General features: G+C 38.6%; 1 protein-coding gene and 1 long non-coding RNA gene across 6 annotated transcripts in view; one reads left to right on the top strand and one right to left on the bottom strand.

Annotated features, from left to right (window-relative positions):
* The window catches only part of LOC105711728 (uncharacterized), a 411034-nt gene extending 391960 nt beyond the window's left edge, over positions 1 to 19074 (top strand). For all 3 annotated transcript variants that reach the window (XR_010340303.1, XR_010340302.1, XR_010340301.1), the window contains exons 3-7: positions 6076 to 6221; positions 7169 to 7327; positions 12762 to 12948; positions 13468 to 13564; positions 16199 to 19074. This is a non-coding gene — a long non-coding RNA (uncharacterized LOC105711728). The remainder of the gene's footprint in view (positions 1 to 6075; positions 6222 to 7168; positions 7328 to 12761; positions 12949 to 13467; positions 13565 to 16198) is intronic.
* PRRX1 (paired related homeobox 1) overlaps positions 3471 to 26268 on the bottom strand; it is a 76233-nt gene continuing 53435 nt past the window's right edge. Inside the window, exons 2-5 of one of the 3 annotated variants that reach the window (XM_012444593.3) lie at positions 22649 to 22824; positions 16469 to 16650; positions 12528 to 12599; positions 3471 to 6789 (exon numbers count right to left, since the gene is read on the bottom strand). In XM_012444593.3, the coding sequence (XP_012300016.1) occupies positions 12545 to 12599; positions 16469 to 16650; positions 22649 to 22824 (413 nt within the window). In that variant the 3' untranslated portion in view covers positions 3471 to 6789; positions 12528 to 12544. Of the gene's footprint in view, positions 6790 to 8193; positions 10607 to 12527; positions 12600 to 16468; positions 16651 to 22648; positions 22825 to 26268 lie in introns of those variants that run through there. The other 2 variants (XM_064370447.1, XM_012444592.3) reach the window with 2 other exon arrangements.

Genomic DNA, 26268 nt, shown 5'->3' with positions numbered 1-26268 from the left:
GACCAAGATACAGCTTGGGCTGTGCCTTCAGGGGGTGCAAACCCCAAGCCTTGGCAGCTTCCAAGTGGTGTTGGCTCTGCGAGTGCACAGAAGAATTGAGGTTTGAGAACCTCCACCTAGATGTCAGAGGATGTATGAAAATGCCTGGACATCCAGGCAGAGGTGTGCTGCAGGGGCAGAGCCCTCATGGAGAACCTCTACTAGGGCAATACGGAAGGGAAATGTGTGGTGGGAGCCCCCATGCAGAGTGGGGCATTGTGTAGTGGAGCTGTGAGAAGAGCACCACATCTTCAAAACCCTAGAATGGTAGATCCACTGACAGCTTGCACTGTGCACCTGAAAAAGCTACCAACACTCAAGACCAGCCTGTAAAAAAGTAGCAAGGAGGGGAGCTGTAGTCTGCAAAGCCACAGGGGCAGAGCTGCCCACGGCCATGGGAGCCCACCTCTTACATCAGTGTGACTGGATGTGAGACACAGAGTAAAAGGAGGTCATTTCGGAGCTTTAACTATGCTGCTGAATTTTGAATTTGCATGGGGTCTGTAGCCTTTTCATTCTGGCCAATTTCTCCCATTTGGAACAGGTATATTTACACGATACCTGTACCTCTATTGTATCTAGAAAGTAACTAACTTGGTTTTGATTTTACAGGCTTATAAGTGGAAGGGATTTGCCTTGTCTAAGATGAGATTTTGGATTTGAACTTTTGAGTTAATGCAGAAATGAGTTAAGACTTTGGGGGACTGTTGGGAAGGCAGGATTGGTTTTGAAATGTGAGGACATGAGATTTGGGAGGGACCAGGGGTGGAATGACATGGTTTGGCTGTGTCCCACCCAAATCTCACCTCAAGTTGTAATTATCTCCATGTGTCAAGGGTGGAGCCAGGTGGGATCATTGAATCATGTGTGTGGTCTCCTCCATACTGTTCTCATAGTACTAAGTAAGTCCCATGAGATCTGATGGTTTTATAAATGGGAGTTCCCCTACACAAGCTCTTTTGCCTGACACCATATAAGACATCTCTTTGCTTTTCCTTCACCTTCCACCATGATTGTGAGGCTTTCCCATCCCTGTGGAACTGTGAGTCCACTAAACTTCACTCCTTCATAAATTACCCAGTCTCAGGTATGTCTTTATTAGCAGTGTAACAACAGACTAATACACTTACCTTAAAAGGACTGCATGTTTGTGTACTGTCTAAATTCATATGTTGAAACTTCAGCCCCCAATCGGATATTACTAGTGGGTAGGGACTTTGGGGGTAGTTATACTTAGCTGAGGTCATGAGAGTGGAGCCACCATAATGGAATTGGTGTCCTTATAAGAGAAAGAAACTAGAGCTCACTCTTTTTGCCATGAGAGGCCACAAGAAAATGGCTATCTCAGGAAGAGGGCCCTCAGCAGACACGACTCTGCCAGCCTCCTGATCTTAGATTTCCCAGCCTCCAGAACGGTGAGAAATAAATACGTGTTTTTAAAGCTACCAGTCTATGGTATCTTGTTATAGCAGCCCAACTTGATGAAAACAGGAATAGGCTTTTTTCCAGGGTCTAGGATCCCTGGGGCTGTCCTGGCTCTGGCAGCACGTCTTGGCTGGGTGAGTTGTCCTTCAAATAAAGCCTTTTTATAAATTTGACTAGTTTGATAAGTTTCTGCTACCTGCAACTGAAAGAATCCTTATTAATAAGTTTATAATGCCAAACAAGTGGTTCTATTTTTAAAAAGCATTTATTCCTACCGTAACTTGGTAAATCAACCTTCTTCCTCCAGCACTCTGGTAAAAGGTACGCTTGAAAGTTATGAATGCAATGGCCTTTCCTCCATTCCCAATTAGCTGATCTTCTCTATAGCATTTGAATGTCAAACATTCCCTTCTTTTTGAAAACCTCTCTTAACTCTGGAATAATAAATAAGCTTAAATCTCCTCCTATTTTTCAAAGAGCTTCCTTTAAATAGACTTTGTTAGCTGTCTCCCCAACTAGAGATGTTCTTCAAAGTATAATCATCCTTCCTGGCTGAAACTACTTTCAAAAGCCATTTACTGGGAATAATTATTTGAGTCATAATGGTGCTTTCTCATTTCAATGAACCCATTTGTTCTTATACTTCAAAGTATCACCTCCTTAAAGATTAATTTCAAACTCATATCTCCATCTTTGACTTTGATACCAAGTTCCATTTTTATGTCTTCACTTACTGGATGCTTACATTTAAATTTTTAGCTTTAATAATACAACAAAAATTGCACTTATTTTCTATAGCTGGGTCTTTCCCATTTGGAGTAGATTTTGTCAGTTTTGTCAGTGATTCGTTTTCCAAGTCCCCAGGTTTTAAACAAATACTACCTTTGATTCCATTCTATTATTCTTGCTACGATGTCCCAATGATTCTTTTATTGTAAGATGATTCCTACTCATCCTTTGTTTTTTGTTTCCCTTGCAGCAACCCCTATCTGATCTGCTTCCAGTTCCTGTTCTGCTCTAGTTTACCTTCATTCTTTTACCAGAATAATCCTGCTACAGTAGCATTTTTTTCACATGGCTTTTTTTTTGTCTGCTCAAAAGTCTTCAGTGTATCTCTGTGGCCTGAGGAAAAGTCCAAACATCTTTGTCTGACATGCAGTACCCTGCAAAATTCAGGCTCGACTTTGATCTCTAGTATTTTATTCTATGCGACTTTAAAATTAACTCTCCATCTCTTCCGGGTCCACCTTGCCATACATCTCTGAACACAAATTCCTCATTCCTATATCCCTGCCTTCACCTCTTCTTCTCCACTCCCTCATTTGAAAGGCCATCACCTGTTCTTTACCTGTCCAGATCCTTAGTGATATTAAGTCCTAGTTCTTTTGTAAAATCCACTTCCCACTTTAGCTCACAGCATGTTTTCTTCCTCCTCTGAACTTTTTTTATCTATAGTGTTTGATACTTTTAATATATTATCTTGAACTGTTGCATATTTTTGCATGCTGAAGTTGTTTTTTATACCAGATTTTAATTGGGATGAAAACAGAATCTATGTCTCACAATTTGGTTTTTCTGTCCTCCCCATGACCACACACCCCGTGCTATACACGATGGATCCTTAAGAAATTTTAGCTTTCTATTTCTTTACTCCAAAACAAACAGCCATGCTTATATGAAGTCTTTTTTTCATATGGTGTCTGGTACTGTGAATGCTAAATATATTGATTTTTAAAATGCTAAACTCTTATAAAAGTTCCACTCTCATCTATTATAGTAATCAATGTCCTCTCTTCCTCTGACCATTGTCTTTGTTTCTGAAGAAAAATAGATTATTTTCCTGTTTCATAGAAAATAATATCACACTCAGATAAAGTTCTCGTCTATAAGCCCTTCTTACCTTCACTTTTCTGCATGTAATCTCAGATCCTAGCAGATCTGTGTTGTTGAAGTTCAAAGAGAAAAGAATCCACAGGCTCAAATATATATAACAAAAGACATGGTAGTATCCTTCTTTCTTTTTATTGAAAAGAAATCATTTCTATTCTAGCGCAAACAATGTATATTTTACAACATAAAGCAAGATATAATTTACATATTATATTTCTTATGAGATCTTTATACCCTAAATGTCATTCCCTTTTTTATTAAGTCACCTCTTCTGGTTTAATTTAACCTGCCAAGTACCCTACAAATCAGCATCTTGTTTGGAGGGAGATTGAGGACACAGACAGTTCCTATGTATTCACCTGTATCTGGTATCATGATGGTGAGGAACAGGGATATGTCTTGATGTTTGTGGCCCTGAAGCCCTCCACTGACAACTGGCTTAAGATCCAGACGGCTTCTTCTCCAAATCACATACCAAACTTGTATTTTTAAAAATCGACAATAAATGAACAAAATTGAGAGCCTGTACTACATGTATACTTCTTAATCAAGTGCTTAGATAATAGATGCTTGTGTTATTGGTTCACCAGCAGTGAATGTTACTTTGGCTGACCAGCACTGGTTACTCTATGATATTCCCAGACATCACTTGCCCGAGACATTGGATAGAACCCCCCAATTTCACCTGTCATTTGGGTTTGTGGGTTCAGGGTTTGCTGTTTACCACTGGAAATGGATGTCCAAATGAAAATTTCAAATGACTTTGTTTCACATGTCCCTCTAGCTAAGATTTCCCCCTTCTCAATAAAACCTTTTCATGTATGATTTCTGTTCCCTCCCTATAATTCAAATCTTCTTAGCCATTCTCTCCAAACTCCAAACCTCCAAAGTTCACCATTTTCTTGGATTATACTCATTTCACTTAAGAATGTTTCAGTCTGTTGGGATGTACTGTTTTTTCAAAACTTGATAATCCACAGCAACTAATGGGACAGATGGATGAATGTAGAAACTCTTCAGGAAGCATGTAATGTGTGCTGTTCAGCAAGCCTACTTGAATCATTCAGTAAGAAATGTTTTAATAGTAGGTTAAGAGAAGAGGGAATCAATTGGTGAAAGCAAAATGTATAAGATGAGCTTCATTATTATTTAAAGAACTGCAGAATCAACATTTGAAATACAATTTCAGATTGGTGGCTGTTAGACTGAAATAACATCACTCTTAGCTCAATGTGATATGCCAAGGGAAATACAAATTCAAATATGTGCTAAAAGTGCATCTTAAACCCAAAAATCCTTGTCTGTCACTCAGAGTACCAAGTTGGCATATTTGACCAAAATTGATCCAAAGTTTTTTAATTACTCACAACTAAAAGTTATTAGAACTAAGCCAGTCAGGATGAAAATATAAATTAAAAATATTCTGTTCTATGTGTCTTAAATTATTCTTTGGTCAAATGATGTGACTTTTGAGAGATCCGAAAATATAAACCTATTTCTCATTTCCAAATACAAGGTTATAAGTATGTACAGCAAGGTAGCATTTCCTTACTAGAAAACAAGGCTTCCAGGTACCGTATCATTCCATTAACATTGTACACTTTTATAGTCCCTTTCCTCCCATGGCTACAAAGTGCTGGACATACAGAGAATACAGGAAAGTAAAGGAGCAAATGAATAGAGCCTCACAACACCCCTGTGAGGTAGGTAAGTATTGTTAATCCCATTTTACAAATGGGCAGACTGAGGCACAGCATGGTAGTAATGTAGTTGGTCAAGTCCACCTGGCAAGTTACAAAAGCATGGCTGGGAACAAAGAAAAAGAAATGAAAGATCAGTCCTGGCTCCCAGCCCTAGACACTAAAATTTATTTCAAAATATTAAAAAATAAAAATAGCCCACAATTGCTTTTTAAATGTTGGAATTTAGGAAAACCTTTAGGTATTTCACTTAAACATGTGTCTTTCATATTCCTGTTGAGTGAAGAAAGGGTAGATGACTAAATGGTTTTCCCTCCTCTCGCTAACTGCAATTCCCATGATAGATCAGATGTATCAGCGTTTCACCCCAGCTCAGGCTCCATTTTTATAGCCTCAAATAGTTTCTAATTCATTTAAAGCCCTAATGTGAAAATGAGACCTGTCCTCAAACAGCTGCCCTATCAATTGTTCTCTGGCTTTAATGAGAATTTTATGTAGAAAAAGAAAAACAGCAGGATCCCTAATTAATGTCTTATCACTATAGAGATAAGAATAGTGGTGATGGTGTGTAATTTGCTTTTTGTATTGTTTGGGAAATTGGAAACTCAAGCTTGCAATATTTTATATATATATATATATTCATATATATATATAAATATATACAGTATATATATAACTGTGCATCTCACTATCCTTAAGGCACCAAAGAGATGTAGGCATGGCTTTTATGACTCACTCTTTGTGTTTCTAGAGAAATTTCTCTTCTTCTCTCATGTGAAAAATATTTCTTCTACCAAATGGTCTGTGATAGCACATCATTTAAAGACAAATATCTTTAACTTAAGATAAAATTGTGTTTGTGTGGGGTGAGGGGTGGTGGTGATAGAGATATAATCTATAGCTTCAAGCTTAAATATATAGCTTAGACGTAGAGCTTAGTACTTAGAATTAGCCAGACACAGCCAATTGCATTGGTTCAGACAGTCCAGTGACCAGATGTTGTGCACAACTCTTTTTTCAGAGGCTGATAGAAAAACCTTACCGTGACCAACAAAGATGAAGACAATGAGAAAGGGAATTATGTCTGCCTGGCACAGATTCTTCAGAAAGACTTTGGCTTTTCAAAAGCTCCTAGAGCTTCTATAAAGAGAACTGGGAAGAGAACAGGTAAGGCACTCAGGTTCAAACAAGTCAATGAGGAGACTCGAGGCAATCATTCTGGATATATATATATCTCCAGGTTTCTTTGGCTGCTGTAGTTTTTAAAATAACTTCATACAATCATGGGGGTGGGTGGGCTGAACCTAGCTGAAGAAGCTTGGAGTATATTAAGCAAAGCATGAATAGAAAGAAAAACAAAATAAACACACACAGAAACAAGTGGTGGTGGTATCCCAGAGGGAGGAAGAACATTTGTTAACTAATTTTCATTTTGCTCCTCTCCTGCTTTTCTCTGCCATGGTCCCAATGTTTTAGTTCTGTTTTTTGTTTGTTTGTGATTTACTTTTTTCCCCCAGCAGATGAAGAAATAACAGAGCGGGATAGGTGTCTTATGGTTTTTGATTTCTTCTTAGGCCTGTTTAATTATTTTTTTCCTCAGTTGACTGTTGGCACCTGGTTCCTCTGTAAACTATATTCCTTGGCCTTCAGTCTCAGGTTGGCAATGCTGTTGGCCATGTTGATGCCCTGTGCAGGGCTATTGTTGGCACATGTGGCAGAATAAGTAGCCATGGCGCTGTAGGGACAAAGGAGAGAGCAGGGAGAATAACAGGCATTAGTTTCACAAAGCTGCAAGTCCGTGCTCCAGATGGATGTACTCTCAGCATGGGGGCAGGCAGGGGCAATGGCTTGGACTAGATGGCCTCTAGGGTCCCTTAAAGCCCCAGCTTTCCATTCATCTAAGGTATTTAGAAAAGAGTGGCCGTGTTTTGAAGAGCAGGAGAAAGTGATGTAGAGCGAGGAAAGGGAGGGAGAGGTATTTGTTGTGTTGGTAACAGTGAGTAATGATTTATTTCTGGGGTGAGAGAAGAAAGTTGCTCAAGTTGAATAGCAGGTGTTTCATCAGCTGACTAATTAAAACACTATTTCATCTCTTTTCCTGCCTACCTCCCCAGCCTGTAGGAGCAGTGAGGAATAGAAACAAGCATTTGAAAATAAATTAAAGGGAATTTTGCTTCTTCACTCTAGATAGCTGACCTTACTTCTAACAGTTTAAATAATCAACAAATGCCATAATAAATAATGTGCATGGAGAACCAGTTAAACAATCCAAGGTAAGTTCTCTGCCATTCTTAATTTACTGGTTGATAGCACCACGCATTGCTGAATCAAGAGGTTACTAACCCACTGGCCTTGATTTTATAACCTCTCTTCAGAAGAACTTGAATAGCACACTCTGCCTTTTGGGTCAGTTATTTTGGAAATGTTTAAATCTCCTAGATAAACTATCAAAGGCTCCATTTTCAGCATTCTTGACCTCAGAGGTAACTGTTTTTCACTGTCATTATTGCTGAGAAAGATCTGAAGTTGTTTTTCATTGCCAGAGATTATAATTAAGACCTGAGAACACTGCTACGCAGAAATTTATCATTGGTGGGTTTCTGTTAATTGCATCCATGAATGTCTGTTAAAAGAAAAAGAAATGGTTTCATAGACTTAGTAGCAAATTACTCTTTCTACTAAATAGTTAAAAGTATACTCATTTTAATTAAATAAAAATGTTTCTAGTTGCTTCTAAGATTAGCAAAATCCCTTTCAACTGAGGGCTGGAATGAGATAGACTTATAAATGGAATGACATGTGCTCTTCTGTTGCCTGCATTCCAATGGAATTTTGTCAGCCACATAAGAGTTTGTGGTTCTGGGGATCAAGTGACAAGATCAGAAAGAGAGAAAAGTAAAGCTACTCCACAAATAGAATGTATCATTGATACTTATTTGGGATACAACGTAGTCAAAACTCATAATAACCTATTTCAGCTCAGCTACTAATAATTAACTCAAGAAAATTAAGTTAAAGAAATATAATGAGTCCCAGATCACTAGGTCTTTCCAGAAATACACATCTTTAATTAAAAATATTTATAGCCCTGGTTAAGTGTATGGGTGATTGTGTATGTGTTTACACACATACATGTATGTGTTTACACACATACATGTATGTGTTCTGACACAAGGAGAAAGACTCAGAAAGGTTACAAAGGGATCCAACTTTCCTCTATTTCATTTTTGCATGCTTCATTCTTACTCATCATTTTGTGGTAGATGGTCTCAGCCCTCTAGACAAGGTTAGGTTCTTTTACAGCACACTGAACTTTTGCTTTTAGCACTTAATTCAAGTTTAGCTAATAATTTGCTTAGTATCTATCACTGTTTCAACTGTGAGCTCCATAGATCAGACACCACATCGGCCTTGCTCACAAGTGTATCCTCAGGTAGAGATGACATCACATCTAGTACTGTATGTTCAATGAACAGACAGATAACTAAAAATAGTTAGATACAGTATGATTAAATTGATTCCTGCTTGATGTCATTGATTTCTGTCATTCTGCTACAAGTAATGATCTCTAAATATATATATATATATATATCTTACCACTATGCTTTTATTCATAGGAACTGGTCCTTAAAGTCAATTTTACTATCTTAATAGAAAGAGCAAAGTCAGTAGCATATGACAGAAGCAGGAGCTGATGACTGTGTATACTTGGATCCATCAAAAAATATCTTTCACAATAAAAACTGAAGAAATTATTAGTACAAGCTAGACTTTTAGAATAGACTATCACTGCTACCACTGCCTACCAAGTGATAGAAGCAGAAGAGTTCCCAGTTAAGGGAGGTTTAAGTTAGAAGTGAGATAAATGACCAGAACAATCCACCAAAGTGAGACAAGTTTTTTTTTTTTTAGAATGTACCAAAAAATGTCATTTATTTTCAAAATCCATATACATATTATCATTTGGTTCATGGTTCCATTCAAGACCTTACAATAAATGTATGTAAACCCACAAAACCTATATTCAGAAAATTTCTAGGATATACCAAGAACCCGAATATCTAAGTAGCTGAGAAAAAAAGACTATTGGATTTGGGAAATGTTCCTAAGTCATAGTTTATTATACAATCAACCAAGTCAGCCTTTCTCAATCAGTTTTCTGTGAGAGAATTAAGCCCTAAAGATAATACACAGTTAGTATAATTTTAAACACATAGAAGAGAAACTGGAATTAGGAGTTGTCTGTATTATTTGCTAAGTATTGAGAAATAAATTTGGATGGCTTGTGAAAACAGAAAGCTAAAACTACATAAAAAATTCTCTGATGCTAAGTTGTAGATTGTCATAGAATATTGTGCTCTTAAGTACTTGGTCTAATTTTCTGAGGGATGTGTTTTTTGTTTTTTGAGATTCTGGACGAGCAAAGTCCTATTTAACAAAAATTTGCTCTTTCTTAGATAATCAAAGTTGTATTCCATCTTCCATCTCTTTAGCTGAAAAGGAAGATTGGAACCTTGGGGAGATTATTTTAGTTTACCGAAGATACTACTGCTGTTTCCCAGAAGTGTCTACATAGTAGTGATTACAAGTGGCCTATTGTATGATCATTTTTGTTGTAGTGATTTCAGAGTCAACTGCCTTTACCACCTGATATTCTAGTCTGAGGACTTAGTAGGGAACACATTTCTTGGAAATACTGAGTTTCTTTCTCGAGTGTAGGCAAGACAGTAATACCCCAAATGAGATGAATGTTGATGCACTTTCTATCTCAAACACAAATTAATGGGAATTAAGATCATCGATTGCATGGGAGATTGGATATTCACAGGGACATTTTTCACGTAAATGGCAGCCCGCTTTTCCACAGTAAAGAACAGTGCCCTTGTCTGATTATATGGTGACATTATTATAAGAACACCACCAAAGGCAAGCCTGTGAGAATGCCTTATAGGTATCCCTCAAATTAGTGGAGCATGAGGATTAAAAAGCAGTTGTTTTTAATGAATGAATTTTGCAATTCCCTAGGAGCTTGATAGGTGATAACATCTTCACTTGATAAATGCTTAGGAAATGTATAAACTTTCAAAATTGATTTAACTTGTTCCAGCATTCCATAGCCATAAGAAGTAGGCTAAAAGAACTGAAGCCATCTTAATTCACAGCCTCTTAACAAAGTTTAGAATATGTAATCCTACAAATAGGGATTCCATTAATATTTTGGGCACATATTAAATAATTGAAAGTCTGTTTTCCAGTAATTTGACATGGATCCAGCTTCTCAGTTTATGCTAAGGTTGTCATATAGGCAAGCAGTGAGCAGTCCTTGGATACACCAGTGAAAAGCAAAACTTATTATTACAAATGAGAAAATACAGAGTTAGTAAGTGAGTACTCTAAGAGTAGCTTAGTCATTCTTCAAATATGGCATTAGAAGTAAGATGGAGAGGACCTGTCTTCTAAAGTGTCAACAGATGCAAGAGAGCCTTGAGTGGCTGCCAATATGAAATTGTTCATGACCATCTGCTTTCCATGTCATGGAAACTTCTAAAGTTCTGCTTTAGGAAAAGAAAAAGAACGCTGAAATGTTTCTTAAAGGTCCAATGAGGGTAATTAACTGTTTTCAACCAATTTATAGAGCCATTCAGAGCATGTAAAATAACCAGTCCTTCCTATACAGGATTCAGCTTGCTTAGATAAAATGGGGAGATTGAAACTAAGTGATCTGTACAGATTAAGCACATGACAACAACCAAGAGCCTGCTTAACAGCACCGGAGATCCTGCCTGTTGGTCTGGCCTTCCAAGTAAAACCCATTTATTCTTGGAAGTAGGGTACAGACATAAGCTGAGTCCTGGGACTGAGTTTCTAGACTTGGCTAAAGAACCATTTTTAGTTAGTTTTAGTAAAGTTCTTTGTGTCAGTGACCAAGAAACCACATTACTGAATAAAGTGCATTGAGAAATTAGGGATTCATAATAAATGCTTGATCCCTGTTGACTCAGCTAGTCTTGCACTGGGACTTACACAGAGCTGACACATTTAAATCAGCTTCAAATGTTTCCATCTCCTTATTTGGAGATTCCTAGCAGATGTAGCACAGCCATAGATAGCAGAATGCTAACCACCAGCAGGGTGAGAGTACTGTTTTCACTGGGGACAAATCATTTTTTATCATTTCAACCTACCCTGAAAGCTGTGAGGGGAAAAAAAAATATGTTAAAATGACTACCAAACATTGAGGAAGTACAGAAAATACTATTCGTGCTATAATTTTAAACTCAGGAAACTTATGAACAACTGCCCCTCTGCTTTCTAAAAACCTATAGTGTTAAGTCCTACAAATCACAAAACAATTGATAGCTTGGGGAAAAAATAATACCGGACTCATTTTTAGCTCTTTGTTTTCTATTATTTGGCCCTTTGAACAAGTGATGACAGGATGTTTAAAATTTCACCCTAAAGACAAATATGTCAGCCTAAGAAGTCTATGAGTTTTTCTGAAATCCTTGGGTTTCACTAGCTCAGGATTTTTTCAAAGACTGTAGGGGTTATGTGTTCAAGATGTGGTGCATAGAAGTTGCAGAAAGTCTCTGTGGTCAGTTCTTTTGTCAGTGCAAGAACAACGGAGGTATACTTGCTTCACCTGACAAAATGTAATACCAGGTTTCCTAGGGAAATTTACTTTTAAAAAGAGATCTGGTAAATTCTTTTGAAAGGGATCTTTTGTGATGTAAATAATTAACTTCTGTTTCTAACTTCTGTTTTGAAATTCAGAAGTTGATTTTCTAATACGTATATTTATCTCTTAAAGTAAGCTTTCAGTTTGTACTATATTTTCAGTGATTTTTCTGCTATTTTTAACTTTTCATTTTAGAAATATTTTCATATATAAAGCCTCTTGCATCTTTCTATTGCTGCAAGATTTTTTTCTGAAGTGCACATTGCTTATTGGTAGGTTCCAAACACCCCTGTGAAATAAGCAATGGGGAAACTCGTGCTAGCTTCATGTTAGATACAAAGCTACATAAGAGAACAATGATCTAACTGACCTGAGGAGCAGCAGAAGCCAGGACAAGAACATAGTTCTTCCAAACCCTGTCCTGTAACCTACAAAGCCTCACTGTTTAAAGTGTGTACCAAGTGTCAGCAGCATCAGCATCACCTAGGAGCAAGTTAGAGATACAGAATCCAAGCTCCACCCTGGACTTAGTGAATCAGAGTTTGCACAGTCACATGATCCCAGATACTTCCTGTGCACAGCAATCTCTGAGGAGCCCTGCTCTAGACTAGTATCATACTACACTTCATTTTGTGGACATGCTTTCTTGCAGCTCTGGTTCGCAATAGTATTCCTCACTTGAGGGCTTCACTGCTGAAATTTCTAGAACTGCAAACCCCACTTTCTTAGACACTCTCGATTCCCACTTAAACCCTACCCCAAGCAGCCGCCCTCTTCCCCCTCTGACAAGTTACCTTTTCAGTGTCTTCCGTTAGAATCCGTTATGAAGCCCCTCGTGTAAACAACATCTTGGGAGGGACGAGGATCTATTTTTGAAAGTGTGAAAGGGAGAAATAAGCCAAATGCGTTCAGCAGATGTCAGGCAGCACCATGACCATGATCAAATGAGGTGGGGAGAAGGATGGGGAGGGAAGCTTTGGACAGGGATAGCTGGCCTCTCTTTCACTCATCACTAGCTTTCTTTTAAGCCCAGCCCTCCCTCTGGAAATGGCACTTCAGGTCAGTGCTGCAAAACCAGGCCATTCACTATCCACCTCATCTAGGAAAGGATGTCTCTGGGAAAATGTTTCTTGGCTACTTCAGCTCAAATAACAGTCAAAAGTTCAGGACTTGGTTGATGACTGCTACCCAAGAAGTAAAAGCACTGCAGGATCGGTGAGTCTGAATAATTCTGGTGCTTGCATGTTCTTTCATTCTTACAATTTGCCTAAGAAAAACAGTTCCAAGTTAAGCAATGGGTGTGTGTGCCAAAAACAAGCTTCCTTTAACTGGCCATGGATGGGTAAAGAAGACACCTGCCAGGACAACAGTGTCTGTGTTAGGGAACGCTTTGTCCCCCGATGACTCAGTTGCCTGCCTAATGTCATCACCTCTAACATGCTCAAGGGAATGAGTGAGGTCATGAGGTAGGTGCTACAATTAGAGCAAACTATATGTCCCAGTTTGCCAGAGACAGTCTGGCCTATACATGTTGTCCTAGTATAATTATTAATAGCACTCCCCTTTCACTCTAAAAAAAATCCCAGTTTGAACAATAAATTATACAGCTACCACTCTGGATGTAAAAGATACCTAGAAAAAAAAAATGTGTTGGCTATTTTCCAACCCATAATTCTGACCATATGCAAATAACTAACTGCTTTTGTGCCTTGGTTTTCTCCTTTCTTTTTTCAGGGAATAACTGTGGAAGTCAGCAAACTATCCTTTCTGGTAAAACTGTCTGCTCACTGTCCCTGGTTTGTATGACCAAGCCACATCTATCAGTCCAATGGTAAGCCCACACCCCACACAGCGTGGACCTCAGCTGCAGGCATGCCTCAATGATCTAAGATAGCTCTTGAATAAAAAGAGGATTTCAGATAGTTTACCAATCTTATACTTTTTTACTATTTTCGATACAATGCAAGGTTTAATTTGAATGAAAATACAGTCATGTGGCTTAACATGTTGTATAAAAAGAGGGATCACAAGCATTAGTTCTAATTCTGCTTGCTGAAGGCTTAAATTTGGGCAAGTATTTAGTCTCTTCTTTCTTTGGAAGCAGAGCAAGACAGAGCTATCACACAGGAGTGTTCCAAGAATTAACCAAGAGAAATGCCTTTTAATGAGTGTCACATGTGAGATAACTAACTTGACGTAATAGTACCAACAAGAACAGTGAGTTAATTTTTTGTGATACAAAAGGTCTATCATTTCCTTTGCTTTGAATCACTTGTTTTTCTTTTTTATTCCTTAAAAATATTTCCTATCAAGCTTCAAAGTGTGAAATCATAACATAGTTTAGTTCTAAACATAGTAGAAAATTCTCCAAGGAACAGAATAGCTTTTTGCTACTTTTAGAAATTAACCAAAATATAAACACTTCAGTCAACATTGGATCAAAAAACATTGTCATTGATTAAATTATTGCTTTAACATCACTTTTCTACTTATAGCTGAAGATTATTTATTCTTCATACAGAATATGAACAATCAGATTTTATGATGCTTAATTTTTACAAATTCCATTTCTAAGAGAGAAATGATATAAAAGCATACCATGAAATGAGTAAAACGTACTAGGTTATATGATTTTAAGTGAAAAGAGCAGGATACAAAATAATATGTACACTAAGGCTATACCTATATAAAATATTGAACTCTAATCACAAAAATGAATATACTACTTATGTCAAGATGGTGAAATTATGGATGTTTTTTAAAAATGTATCCAGTATTTCTACATAATTCTTTCCGTTAAAATAGAATATTTCCAAAAAAGGCACGCATAAATTGCCATGTTAATATTTCAGTTAGATGTCCATATGCTAAACACATATGATGCAGACAATGAGGCTCATACGGCTGAGGTCCAAGTAATATAACCCTATATTAATTCAGGAAGGATTTCATCCCCATTCATGCAGTGTGCTGTGTGCAGCCTCTCACTGGTAAGGACCACGTGGCAGCCATCTGGCTTATTTATGGCTGGTGTGAAAAGTTCTTATGGAGGACCCAGACAGAAAAAGGAGCAGTACTTCTTGGTTGTAGCCAAATTCAAACCAGAGATCTTGAAACATCAGGCTTTGAACCACACCCATTTTCCAATCCATTAAGCATGTTCTTGAACACACTAAATTTCTCTTATACCAATATATATAAGAGAAATAAAGCAGCCTTCCATTTACTTAAAATATTAGAGAATATGTGATTTCACAATGGTCTTCAAAAAATGTGTTTTTAGTAAATCTTATAGGAGAGGAGTTTAAATTTAAAATAGGGCACACAGATATAACTAATGTTTCAAGCTTAGCAAGGCATACCACATCTGAGCGCGACAGGGCCCAGAATAAGACTTCCCCAGACACTGGGTCTCTATGTATGTACTAAGACCTAAAGAATTCAGGCTAATTTTATAACAGGAGATATAAAAGAAATTTCCAAGTGCATTTACCGTGTTTCTCTAAAGGAACTGATTTAGAACAGAAAGAAACTTTTAGATGAGACTTTTTGCTTTGATTAAAGCTGTCAACCTTTGAAAAACATTTGCATTTCAAAATGTGGCATTTCACATCAGGAGTTCAACTTCATCTGAGACATAATCTTTTATATTTCATTTAAAACCTCTCCTTAAGCCAATAAATAACCTTGACGATAAAAAGGTAAACAAAAGCATAATAAATGAATTTGTGAATAGATCTTCCTCCACTAAAATCAGCCAGGGAGAACACATAGGCTTCACCTCGTTTCTCAGAGTACTCAGGTTTACTTTCAAAGAAAGGCACTCTAGACTAATCCAATGGGTTAGGCACTTGTGTCTCAACTTCCCTTCTGGCATTAGCCTGTATTTTCTGCACAGCATAATAATTGGAGGTTAAAAGCCTCTCTATGAGATTGAAATAGTACTCTGTTGTTTCTTTAAAATGTTCAACTTTTTAATATAAAAGTTTCGTGTAAATTATACATTCCTTTTTTATTTAAAAGAAACACACACATAAACACACACACACACATACACACAAATATACACAAACTGACCCTCAAAGAAACCTTCAGACAAGTAGACAAGAATTAGCAATAGATTAGGAAGGCACTTGGCATTATAAGAAATTCACAACTACTAACAAAGAACCTTGGCCATGAACGTGATCAGAATGAACTTGGGTTTTCTTTCCTTCTCTTTCTGTCTTAGTCCCTCTCTGTCTCTCTCCTTCATTCCTTCTTTCCTTTCTTCCTTCCTTCTTAAGTTCAAAGTCAGTTTTACTGCAAAGTTTGCCTTTGGCCCTATACTTAGAGCCTTACAAGTTAAGTCCCTACATTTGCATAATACAACAAATTTATCTTAAATTTGGAAACAGGGTCAACTTTTGTTCCAGAACGGTCGCAAGAGGGACACTGGGCATAGCTTAATGATCTTTTCTTTTAGATTCTTCCTCATCTTTGAAATCTTTGCAAGAGTTCCTGAGTCCAAGAGGAGATTGCTGAGATAGCCTGCCCCTCTCACTTCTGCCCCAAACCCTGCTCCTGGGGCAGCTAATAATCTCCTGGCAAAATGTGGGGATGCCAGCAAGTTGAATGTTCCTGAAGAGATTAACCCAGTAAGAAATGTCAGTGACCTGCACAAGCAGCTTGAAACATGACCAATCGCTGAGAAACATGTGGAAGTGGAGCAAGGGAGATTGGGCCAGTCATTCACCTGTACGGAGACGCTGTCCCCCAGGAGAGATAATCGGTGGGTCTCGGAGCAGGACGAGGTACGATGGGCTGCTCCACAGCAGTCACGTCTCCTGAGTAGGATTTGAGGAGGGAAGCATTTTTATTGGCTAGCATGGCTCTCTCATTCCTGCGGAACTTGGCTCTTCGGTTCTGAAACCATACCTGGAAAATTGTTAGGAGGAGAGAAGGCATGAGGAAAGAGGAAAAACAAAGAAGAAGGGGTTACGTGAATGAAATTCTGGTTGATTTTACTATATAACATCTTCCAAAGGAAGATATAAGATGGCTATGGAATTCTCCTTAGAACAATAGAAATATGCCATACTCCTTCCCTCATAAGGGCCATTCGTAAAGGTCAAGACTATTCTAACAGGGCCATAAAATTCCCCAGTAATCAGGTCTCCAGAGATGAAATCTGTGACTGACCCACAGGACAGCAAAATATGGGTTATAATCCCTGTTATAACTGTAATAAAGAAAAATCTCATTAGACTTCTGCCACAGAAATAATGACTTTTCTAAAAGCTTTTTCACAATTCTTTCTTCAAAATGTGAAAATCGCCTCTGCTTTCATAATAGTTATTAGATATTTTAAGAAAATTCCCCATCTCCCAAAAGTAGATGTTCCAACAAAGATTTAACAAGAAAGTGTTTTATTTGGGAGGTGCAAGGAACACCATTAGAGGAGTGAAGAAGTAACAGAGAAGACAAGGTAATAACTAAAGAGTGTACTGCTAAACCAGTTGTCTCTGTGGTGGCTCAATCCCATTCAGAGATGTTGAAGACTAAGACTAATGTAGGACACACACTTCAGAGTTATCCTTCTCAGGGGTGATGGAGCTGGGTGTGTTTACGCTGGATCCTGTCAGCCATTGGCTGTTAATGTTCCAGCACATCTGGAATGTGGAGGCAGGGCAGTCTCCTGAAGTTCTAGAAAGACTGCTGGCACAGAAATGTGGAGACTAAAAGCTGGAAGCTGACAAGACTGTACCTAATTGTAAGGTTCAAGGGAAATGGGCAGCATTGACAGACAGCTGACAGCATTTGCTACAGCTAATAATAAACCTATCAAAAATAAATAAAAATATTGTATTTTCTATTTTATTTTATAAGTTCCAGGATATGTGTGCAGGATATGCAGGTTTGCTACATAAGTCAAACTGTCGATGACATAATCCTATACCTAGAAAACCCTATCATCTCAGCCCAAAAGCTTTTTAAGCCGATATGCTACTTCAGCAAAGTCTCAGGATGCAAAATCAGTGTGCAAAAATCACAAGTATTTCTAGACACCTACAACAGAAAAGCAGAGAACCAAATCGTGAATGAACTCCCATTCACAATTTCTGCAGAGAAGGAAAAAATACCTGGGAATATAGCTAACAAGAGAAGAAGTAAAGCACCTCTTCAAGGAAAAGTACAAACCACTGCTCAAGGAAATCAGAGAGGACACAAACAAATGGGAAAACATTCCATGCTCATGGATAGGAAGAATCAATATCATGAAAATGGCCATACTGCCCAAAGTAATTTATAGATCTAATGCTATTCCCATTAAATTACCATTCACATTGTTCGCAGAATTAGAAAAAACTACTTTAAAATTCATATGGAACAAAAAAGAGCCTGCATGGCCAAGACAATCCTAAGCAAAAAGAACAAAGCTGAAGGCATCACACTATCTGACTTCAAATTATACTACAAGGCTACAGTAACCAAAACAGCATGGTACTGGTACAAAAGCACACTCAAGAGACCAATAGAACAGAATAGAGAACTCAGAAAAGACTGCACATCTACAACCATCTGATCTTCAACAAACCTGACAAAAACAAGCTATGGGGAAAGGATGCCCCATTTAATAAATGGTGCTTGGAGAACTGGCTATGCAGATACAGAGAATTGAAACTGAAACTCTTCCTTACGCCATATACAAAATTTAACTCAAGATAGATTAAAAACTTAAATATAAAACCCAGAACTATAAAAACTCTAGAAGAAAATCTAGGCAATACCTTTCAGGACATAGGCATGGGCAAAGATTTCATGACAAAAATGTCAAAAACAATTGCAGCAAAAGCAAAAATTGACAAATGGGATCTAATTAAAGTGCTTCTGCACAGAAAAAGAAACTATTGTCAGAATGAACAGAAAACAAACATAATGGGAGAAGATTTTTGTAATCTATACATCTGACAAAGGTCTAATATCCAGAATCTACAAGGAACTTATGATGGACCTCATATACGATGGTGGTCTCATTAAATTATAATACCAAATTTTTGCTATTTGATATGTTTAGCTACACAAATACTTACTGTGTTATTACAATTGCCTACACTATTCAATACAGTAATATGCTGTGCAGGCTTGTAACCTAGGAGCAATAGGCTATTCCCTATTGCCTAGGTGTGCAGTCAGTTATACTGTCTAGATTTGTGGAAGTAGATTCGATGATGTTTGTCCAATGACAAAATTATCTAAAAATTCATTTCTCAGAAGAGATCCCCATTGTTAAGCACTGTATGACTGTAATCTGTTGAAATTCACATAAATAATAAATGGCTGAGTTTTTGAACTCAAGGACATCCATCTCATGATCATATAACTCTTCTAGAGTGCTACGGAATTTTACTCATTCATTTACTCATTCAAGAAATCTTTATGGAGCGCCTGCTATGATCTAAGCCCTGTACTAAATGCTGGAAGGAGAGACATGAGAAACTTATTTTCTGCTTTTAAGCAGCTCGCAATCTATTAAAGGAAGACACGTAAAATTTGAAAAAATGCAAAACAAGTATTTTAAGTGCAATTATAGAAATGTATAACAAGGTAATGGAGAAGAAAATTATTTTTGTGGAGTGAGCAGTTGTACAGCTCTAGGGGCAACATACACATAAAATACCACGTGATCAGTGGCCTGTAGAGCTGGCAGCATGAAGGGCCTGGGTAGAAACTGGCCAAGTCCCAGACTCCTGGCTCTTCTGTTTCTAATGTGCCTTCACATTGCTGCTAGAGCTATCATCTTAAATGTTAAAATAATCACATTAATGCCTTGTTTTATATCATCTACTGACTCCCCATTACTCACAAAATAAAATAGAAACTTTTTATCATAGAACAAAGGCTGTTCAGGAATTTGCCCATCGATCCAGCCCCAAGCCACATCACTCTAACCTCATGCACTGGTCCCCTATGGCTCCAGCTCCTACCCTGTGCTCAAGATTACCTGTGGACTCCCAAATGTGTTAGGCTATTTCTCACCTAAAAATATTCACACCAGATATATCTATCATATTCTTCCCCTCTTTGTCCAGGTGTCAAAGGCCATATATTTTTTTCAAAATTCAACTTGAACATTGAACATCACTTAAAAGTCTAACAGAATTGGATAAAAATAGTGGCTACAGTACTTTCAAGTTTTGTCCTGGGAGTTGTTTAATTTCTCTGCTCCTTTGTCTTCTAATCAATTGGAGATAATAATAATAATATGTAACTTACAGGATAGTTTTGAGAGTTGGCCCAGAATGGGTGCCTAATAAATATAAATTCTCTCCCTTTTCCCCCAGGCAGATTAGATCATTCCTTCATCTGGTCTATCACTGGTCTATCACTAATTATTGTACATTCCATTGATATAGGAATCATATTATGATATCGTAAGTGTATGGTTTGCACATCTCTCTTCTCTGTTCCAGTCCAAAGATCCTTAAGGAGAAGGTCAGTGTCTTATTTATCCCCAGCAAACCAAAACCAGGTTCAAGAGTATAATATGTGCTTGATAAGTGTTTAAGGAAAAAAAAAGGCGGGGGGGGGAAGAAGAAAATAAATTTTGCAAAGATGAGTAAAACATGGCCTCCATCCAAGAGACCTCCTCAGTCCTGTGGGGGAAGTTGGCCCAGATACAACGCTATACATTTCATGTTACGATAAATGCCGTAAATATAAAGAAGCCCAGAGTCAGAAGGGATTGGTTCAGATGGGGAAAAAGGCGGCTTTCATGGGGGACGAATAAAGTCATGAAGGGAGAACTCTGTCCTACTCACTTAGGAAATGTTCACAGCTCTAAAAGTTGTTAAATCATAGCAAGGTGGGAAAAGATAAAGAAAAAATAGTTCCAAAGTATAAGAAGAAAGGCATTTCCCTGTCATGATAGGGGTGAGACAGTCTCCCAATCCCAAAACTGGTCTTTCCGTTTTTTTTTTTTTTAAATGTCCACCATTGTCCTCTGCAGGTTTCCTTATTTAAAATTTAGATCATCACAGCAAAAGTGGCACAGTAGTGTGCTGTGGGTTACTGGACTAAAAGTACTAAAAGTATTCATTCCACCACTGCAGGCTGAGGTGGGACATAAAAGACATGGTGTGTTTTAGGAGAGAGGAAAGGGTTTAAGAGCAGAGTTAGAGATTCGCAGTAAGCAGTGTGGGGGAAGAAGGTGTGGGAGACAAATTTCATAATCTGCACTGGATGGCGAATGGGAGAGCAAAACTGAGTGTGAGTGTTGTCCCTATGGGTCACTTCAGTTGAGCCCAAAGTGGCACCTTCACTCACACTTCCTCCTAACCTACGCTCAGGGGCCCCACAGGCTCCCATGACTTTCTTCTTTTGTCACTGACATTTTTCTTTTTTCTCTTGGGGAGCACTTCTTGGTGAGGTCGCTGTTTCCCCATGGGGAAGCTTCCGTAAGGCTGAAGGGAGCATCAGGATCTCCGCATCAACTCCACAGCTGTCTCCCACTGTGTACTGTGCCTCCTGCATGGGCACAGACCCTAATCAATGAGATGGGAATCCACCTTGGGGTCTAGCTCAAGTTCTAGCTGGTCAAGAAGGTTATCATTAGCAGAAGGAAATTCTTAACACTCAGACTGAACATAGATACATAAACAATAATTTCATAAGGAAGACAAGACAGATTGGACCTACCCACCTTATCAAGACAGCATCTTGCTACTGGCAATGTGGAAGACAATAAGATCTTTCAGCAGAGACAGCAAAGTACTACTTGGAAAAAGCGTTTAGCCAGGAGACTCTCATTCACTCAGTTTTTTGTTTTTTACTTATTTTTTAGTGATTAAGAGCATAAACTCTAGATCTGCATATCTGCATTTAAATCCTATTTCAGACACTTCCTAGCTATGTGATGGTGTGCAAAGTACTTTAACCTCTCTGTACCTCAGTTTTCTCATCTGCAGAATGAAGAATACTATCCACATCATTGAATGGGTGTGAGGATGAAATAAATTGCTTACGTAAAGAACACTACTAGCCATATAAGGGCTCAAATAGTATTAGTTATTAAATATTGTTATTGTTACGACTGTTGGTCACAAGTTACATCTTGTTCCAGATGTCTGGCTTGCAGTTGGTGTGTCATGGCAATAATGCTAGAAAGAATGGCTATTCTCTTTATCCTGCCTTTCACGTTCTTACCCTTTTTCAGTTCACAGAGAGATTTTGAGGGTGAACAAAATCATCCACTTGAGTGTGCTCTTAATTCAGTTCCTGAGTATTCATTTCCCAGTCCATCAGTGCTCATAATCATGTGTACTTAGAACAAGTTTCTTGAAGACTGGAGAGGAGAACTGAGGTAGGGGACAGAGAATTCATCTCTTTAACCACCATCAAGCTCAAATTGAAATCTAAGGGTGCCGATTAAAATGCTCAGATGGACAATGTATATCACATAAATCTGGAAGGGTCAGAAACAAAGGGGTGCGGGGAGAGGAACCTGTAGCAAGGATTATTCTGCCTTACCTGAAGGCATTCAATTTTATTTTAAAAAATACTCACTGCCCAAAGAATCATAGCTGGAAACAGGATTCTATCCGCATGCTGACCATCCGTAACTCTTACGAGTACCAGCTCCCATACGAAGCCTATAACTTGTGTATTATTTATTTATTTATTTATTTTTGAGACAGGGTCTCATTCTGTCACTCAGGCTGGGGTACAGTGGCATGATCTCAGCTCACTGCAACCTCTGTCCCCCAGGCTCAAGTGATTCTCCCACCTCAGCTGTCCAAGAAGCTGAAACCACAGACACACACCACCATCCCTGCAGCCAACGTGCTGGGCTATAGTATGTGTTTTTAAATAGTCTTCAGAGATGTGCCTCTGAGGAGGTGACTCCTTGGTGCCAGCCTCCCACAGCTTGAGTTACCTGCACTCTGGCCTCAGTGAGGTTCACCCGGCGGGCAAGGTCTTCTCGCACAAAAGCATCAGGATAGTGTGTCCGCTCAAAGACACGCTCCAAAGCCTGCAGCTGGCTGCTATTGAAGGTTGTCCTATTCCTTCGCTGCTTTCTCTTCTTTTTTTCCTCTGAGTTCAGCTGATCATCTGGAATAGAATACACTGATGAAAAGAAGCCAAATTCACTGTAGGAGTCCCACTTAAGACTCTTTTTTTTTTTTTACAATATATCTATAGTGAGATATGGTTTCATTTGCTCACATCTTTATCAAAGTCCTATAGCCAAATGCCACTTTGCATGTGCAAATGTGGGCATTAGTGCTCTCAAGTTCATATGTCAAGAATTCCAGCAATTCTAATGCTTGGCTGTTGCCTTTAAATCTGGGACAAGACCTAAACCGTCAGAGACAGTACTTGCATGCTCCTTGATGCCTGTTGTCAAAGAAAATCTTACCCCTGCCCACGTTCTGGACTTCTCTAGAGATAAAGGAAGAAGAGTAGATGGTTTTGCACCTTATTTGTCTTTGGCAATATTATGCTTACTCATGTTGTTTAATAATCAAGTAGATCAATTATCTCCTTGTTCCTTCTCTCCTAACATATATACATGAACACACAGGCAGAGTTATAGAGAAGACACTATGCTCAAACCACATTAGAGGGATTTCATTTACCATTCACTCTCCTTGAAGCAGCAGGTAATTTCTAACAGCATTCACTCAAGGCTCCATGCTGTTGCAAAGGCAGGCTTCAGAGGCCTCAGCCTAGATCAGGACTAGTGCTACAGTGCCATCAACCCAAGCTAACATTAGCCTGGGGCTGAAGAACAGGAAACAGTTCAGAAAGATCCCTGAAAACATTTCACTCAAACTTGAGTTCTAGGACTCTGAGATCTTATGGACCTTTGAAGAATCACAACTCCATTTTTACCTGTCAAAATTCTTCCTTGGTTTTCTCTGAGTTTCCCTAAAGGTAGTGTAGTGAGCTAATTGTCCAGGTTGTCCATAGCTGTCAGAGAGAAGTATGTTCCCATCCTGCTGCCCCTACCCAGCCCAGTCAGGAGTGATGGATATGTGAAACTGTGCGGAATACCAGCTGTGCTGACAACTCCATCAAACTATCACCCCAAGGCCTGAGCTCTGCAGAAACTCTGCGTGGCTCCCAGAGATTTGCAACACTATGCTGTCAAAACTCAGTCACATGCTCCATCTAATGAACTGGACTTATATTCTCCATAGCTTTTCCCAAAAGAAATTTATGAGTCGTTGGAGTAAGGATGGGAGAAAGGAACGCTTGGCCATTCACTATTTAGAAAGTACGCTTGGCTGTCTCTTCTAATATGTAAATTCTTCCGATTCTCTCCAATTATAAACACAACATACTCAGCAAAACTATTAGTACGAATCACAATGACAACTACCTCAGCTATAATATTGTTCTTATTACAAATTGAGGGAATGTTCTAGATTTGTGTACAGAGTCAAAATGTAGCTTAAATCCAGAAGCTCCTAGCTCAGATGCCTGACAACTGAGCCTCTAAGTCTTTTTGCTAAGAGACCCCTTCTTCATCAATGCTTCCTTACCAGGAATACCCTTGAAGCTTAGAATAGAAACTGCACATTTCCGCTTGATAATTAAAGCACCCAGGTATAGTAAATGCTTGTTGAATTTGTTTTCAGAGAAAACATGAAACTTCTCTTGTCCTTTGAAGACTGTTTCTGTAGAAAAACATGTCATATGATCACTACCAGATTCCTCCAGCCAAGAAGCTACCACACCATTCTCTCTGCTTCATGGTTTTGCGCAGATCTTCTCTTTGGCTTTTTACATTTGTGGTGCCTCATCTAGGGGCCCTGCCTTGGTAGCATGTCTGTGACACTCAGTAAGAATGTAAAATCAGCTGCATCTTGAAAATGGAGCAAATTTAATGATCATTTTTGAGATCTACCGAGGCCTAAAATATTCCAACTAACATCACTGATTATACCACTAGCTATTAGCAAAATTAGTTCACAATAAGATCAGCACTATAGAATTCAAACACCTGGTATTAAATACCTTTTAGTAGTTACCTTGCACTTGTATTCTCCTTCCTATTTAATATTTGAAAGCTTTCCTCCCATTCCTATTCTTTTTTCCAAATCATTTTATCTTGTACTTCATGTCTTTCTAGGTCATACAAGCCCTTGTGATAGCACAATAATCTGAATTTCATGCCCCCAAAACAGAAGTCTGCAAAAAAAAAAATTCTTAGCTTCTATACCTTCTTTTAACTGAGACCAATTAGACCCCAAGCCATTATTTTTAATCATATAGAGAAAATCCCCTATTAAGCCAATCCCAGGATTTGTTTTCTTCTCTCAAAGAAAATTCTTTCTTAGGTGCAAGCACAAATTGTAAATCTTTTATGTTGTTTTATAAGCCTATTTCTTCTTGTACTGCCAACTGCGATCAAGACCAAGAATATTTTGTGTTTTGTTCTTAGTACTACAATCTGCTACATAATCTCAGTAGTTCTTTGAAATATTCCACTGTCCAATCAAATTTCACTGACTGTCCACCATAAACCACCAACTCCCTTGACGTGGGAGTAAGGGAAATGGAGAATTAATAGTTTATGACAGGGAATAAATAGCTATGATGACCTGTAACAATTCCAGCAAAAGTTTCCCAGTGAATGTTCTTGTTGTTTTTAACAAATGAAAACACTAGTCCAGATGATGTTGAAGGTGAGAAAAGACACAAATAACAGGGGTCCAGGGAGTCTGGCTCTGGCAAATGTCCTTCAGAGCGCAAGTATAATAGAAAGAGACGATCAGCCGGCTATGGAGACAGCTTGAGCGGCAGTCCTGGGGATCGTCTGTCTTTGCTCACTAATCACAAAGCGTGAGCTCCCTGTTTTTCCCCAAGAATGCAGAACAGGACCCAGCACAGTATCTTCAGCAGTACGAAAGGAAACATAAACACTGCAGAGGTTTACAAATGCAGGGCATCTGAAGGACCTGCAATAAACACATTTATCAGATTCTTGGCTCTGGTTGAATACGGGGGAGAAAGCAGTGTATTTTTACCAGTTTCAAGAGGATCATTTTTTTCTTGCAAAAACAACTACAGTGAAGGTTGATTTAAAAATATGCTGTCTGAGGATACTGACATCCAATTCGATATTAGGATATATCTCATTCTTTGGCATTCTAAAATGGGAAGGATTCAGCAAGCTGCAGAATATCCAGAGGAAACATGAATACATTTTTTTTTTTTTTGAGACGGAATTTCGCTCTTGTTACCCAGGCTGGAGTGCAATGGCGCGATCTCGGCTCACCGCAACCTCCGCCTCCTGGGTTCAAGCAATTCTCCTGCCTCAGCCTCCTGAGTAGCTGGGATTACAGGCACGCGACACTGTGCCCTGCTAATTTTTTGTATTTTTAGTAGAGATGGGGTTTCACCATGTTGACCAGGATGGTCTCGATCTCTTGACCTCGTGATCCACCCGCCTCGGCCTCCCAAAGTGCTGGGATTACAGGCGTGAGCCACCGCGCCCGGCCCACATGAATACATTTTTATCAAAGTCACAGTGTTTCAAATCCAAGG

This window comes from Aotus nancymaae, unplaced genomic scaffold, assembly GCF_030222135.1.
Source record: "Aotus nancymaae isolate 86718 unplaced genomic scaffold, 86718_ANA_hifiasm-v0.15.2.pri h1tg000108l, whole genome shotgun sequence".
In the NCBI taxonomy this organism is placed as follows: Eukaryota; Metazoa; Chordata; class Mammalia; order Primates; family Aotidae; genus Aotus; species Aotus nancymaae.
This window is presented reverse-complemented; position numbering and strand designations above follow the sequence as displayed.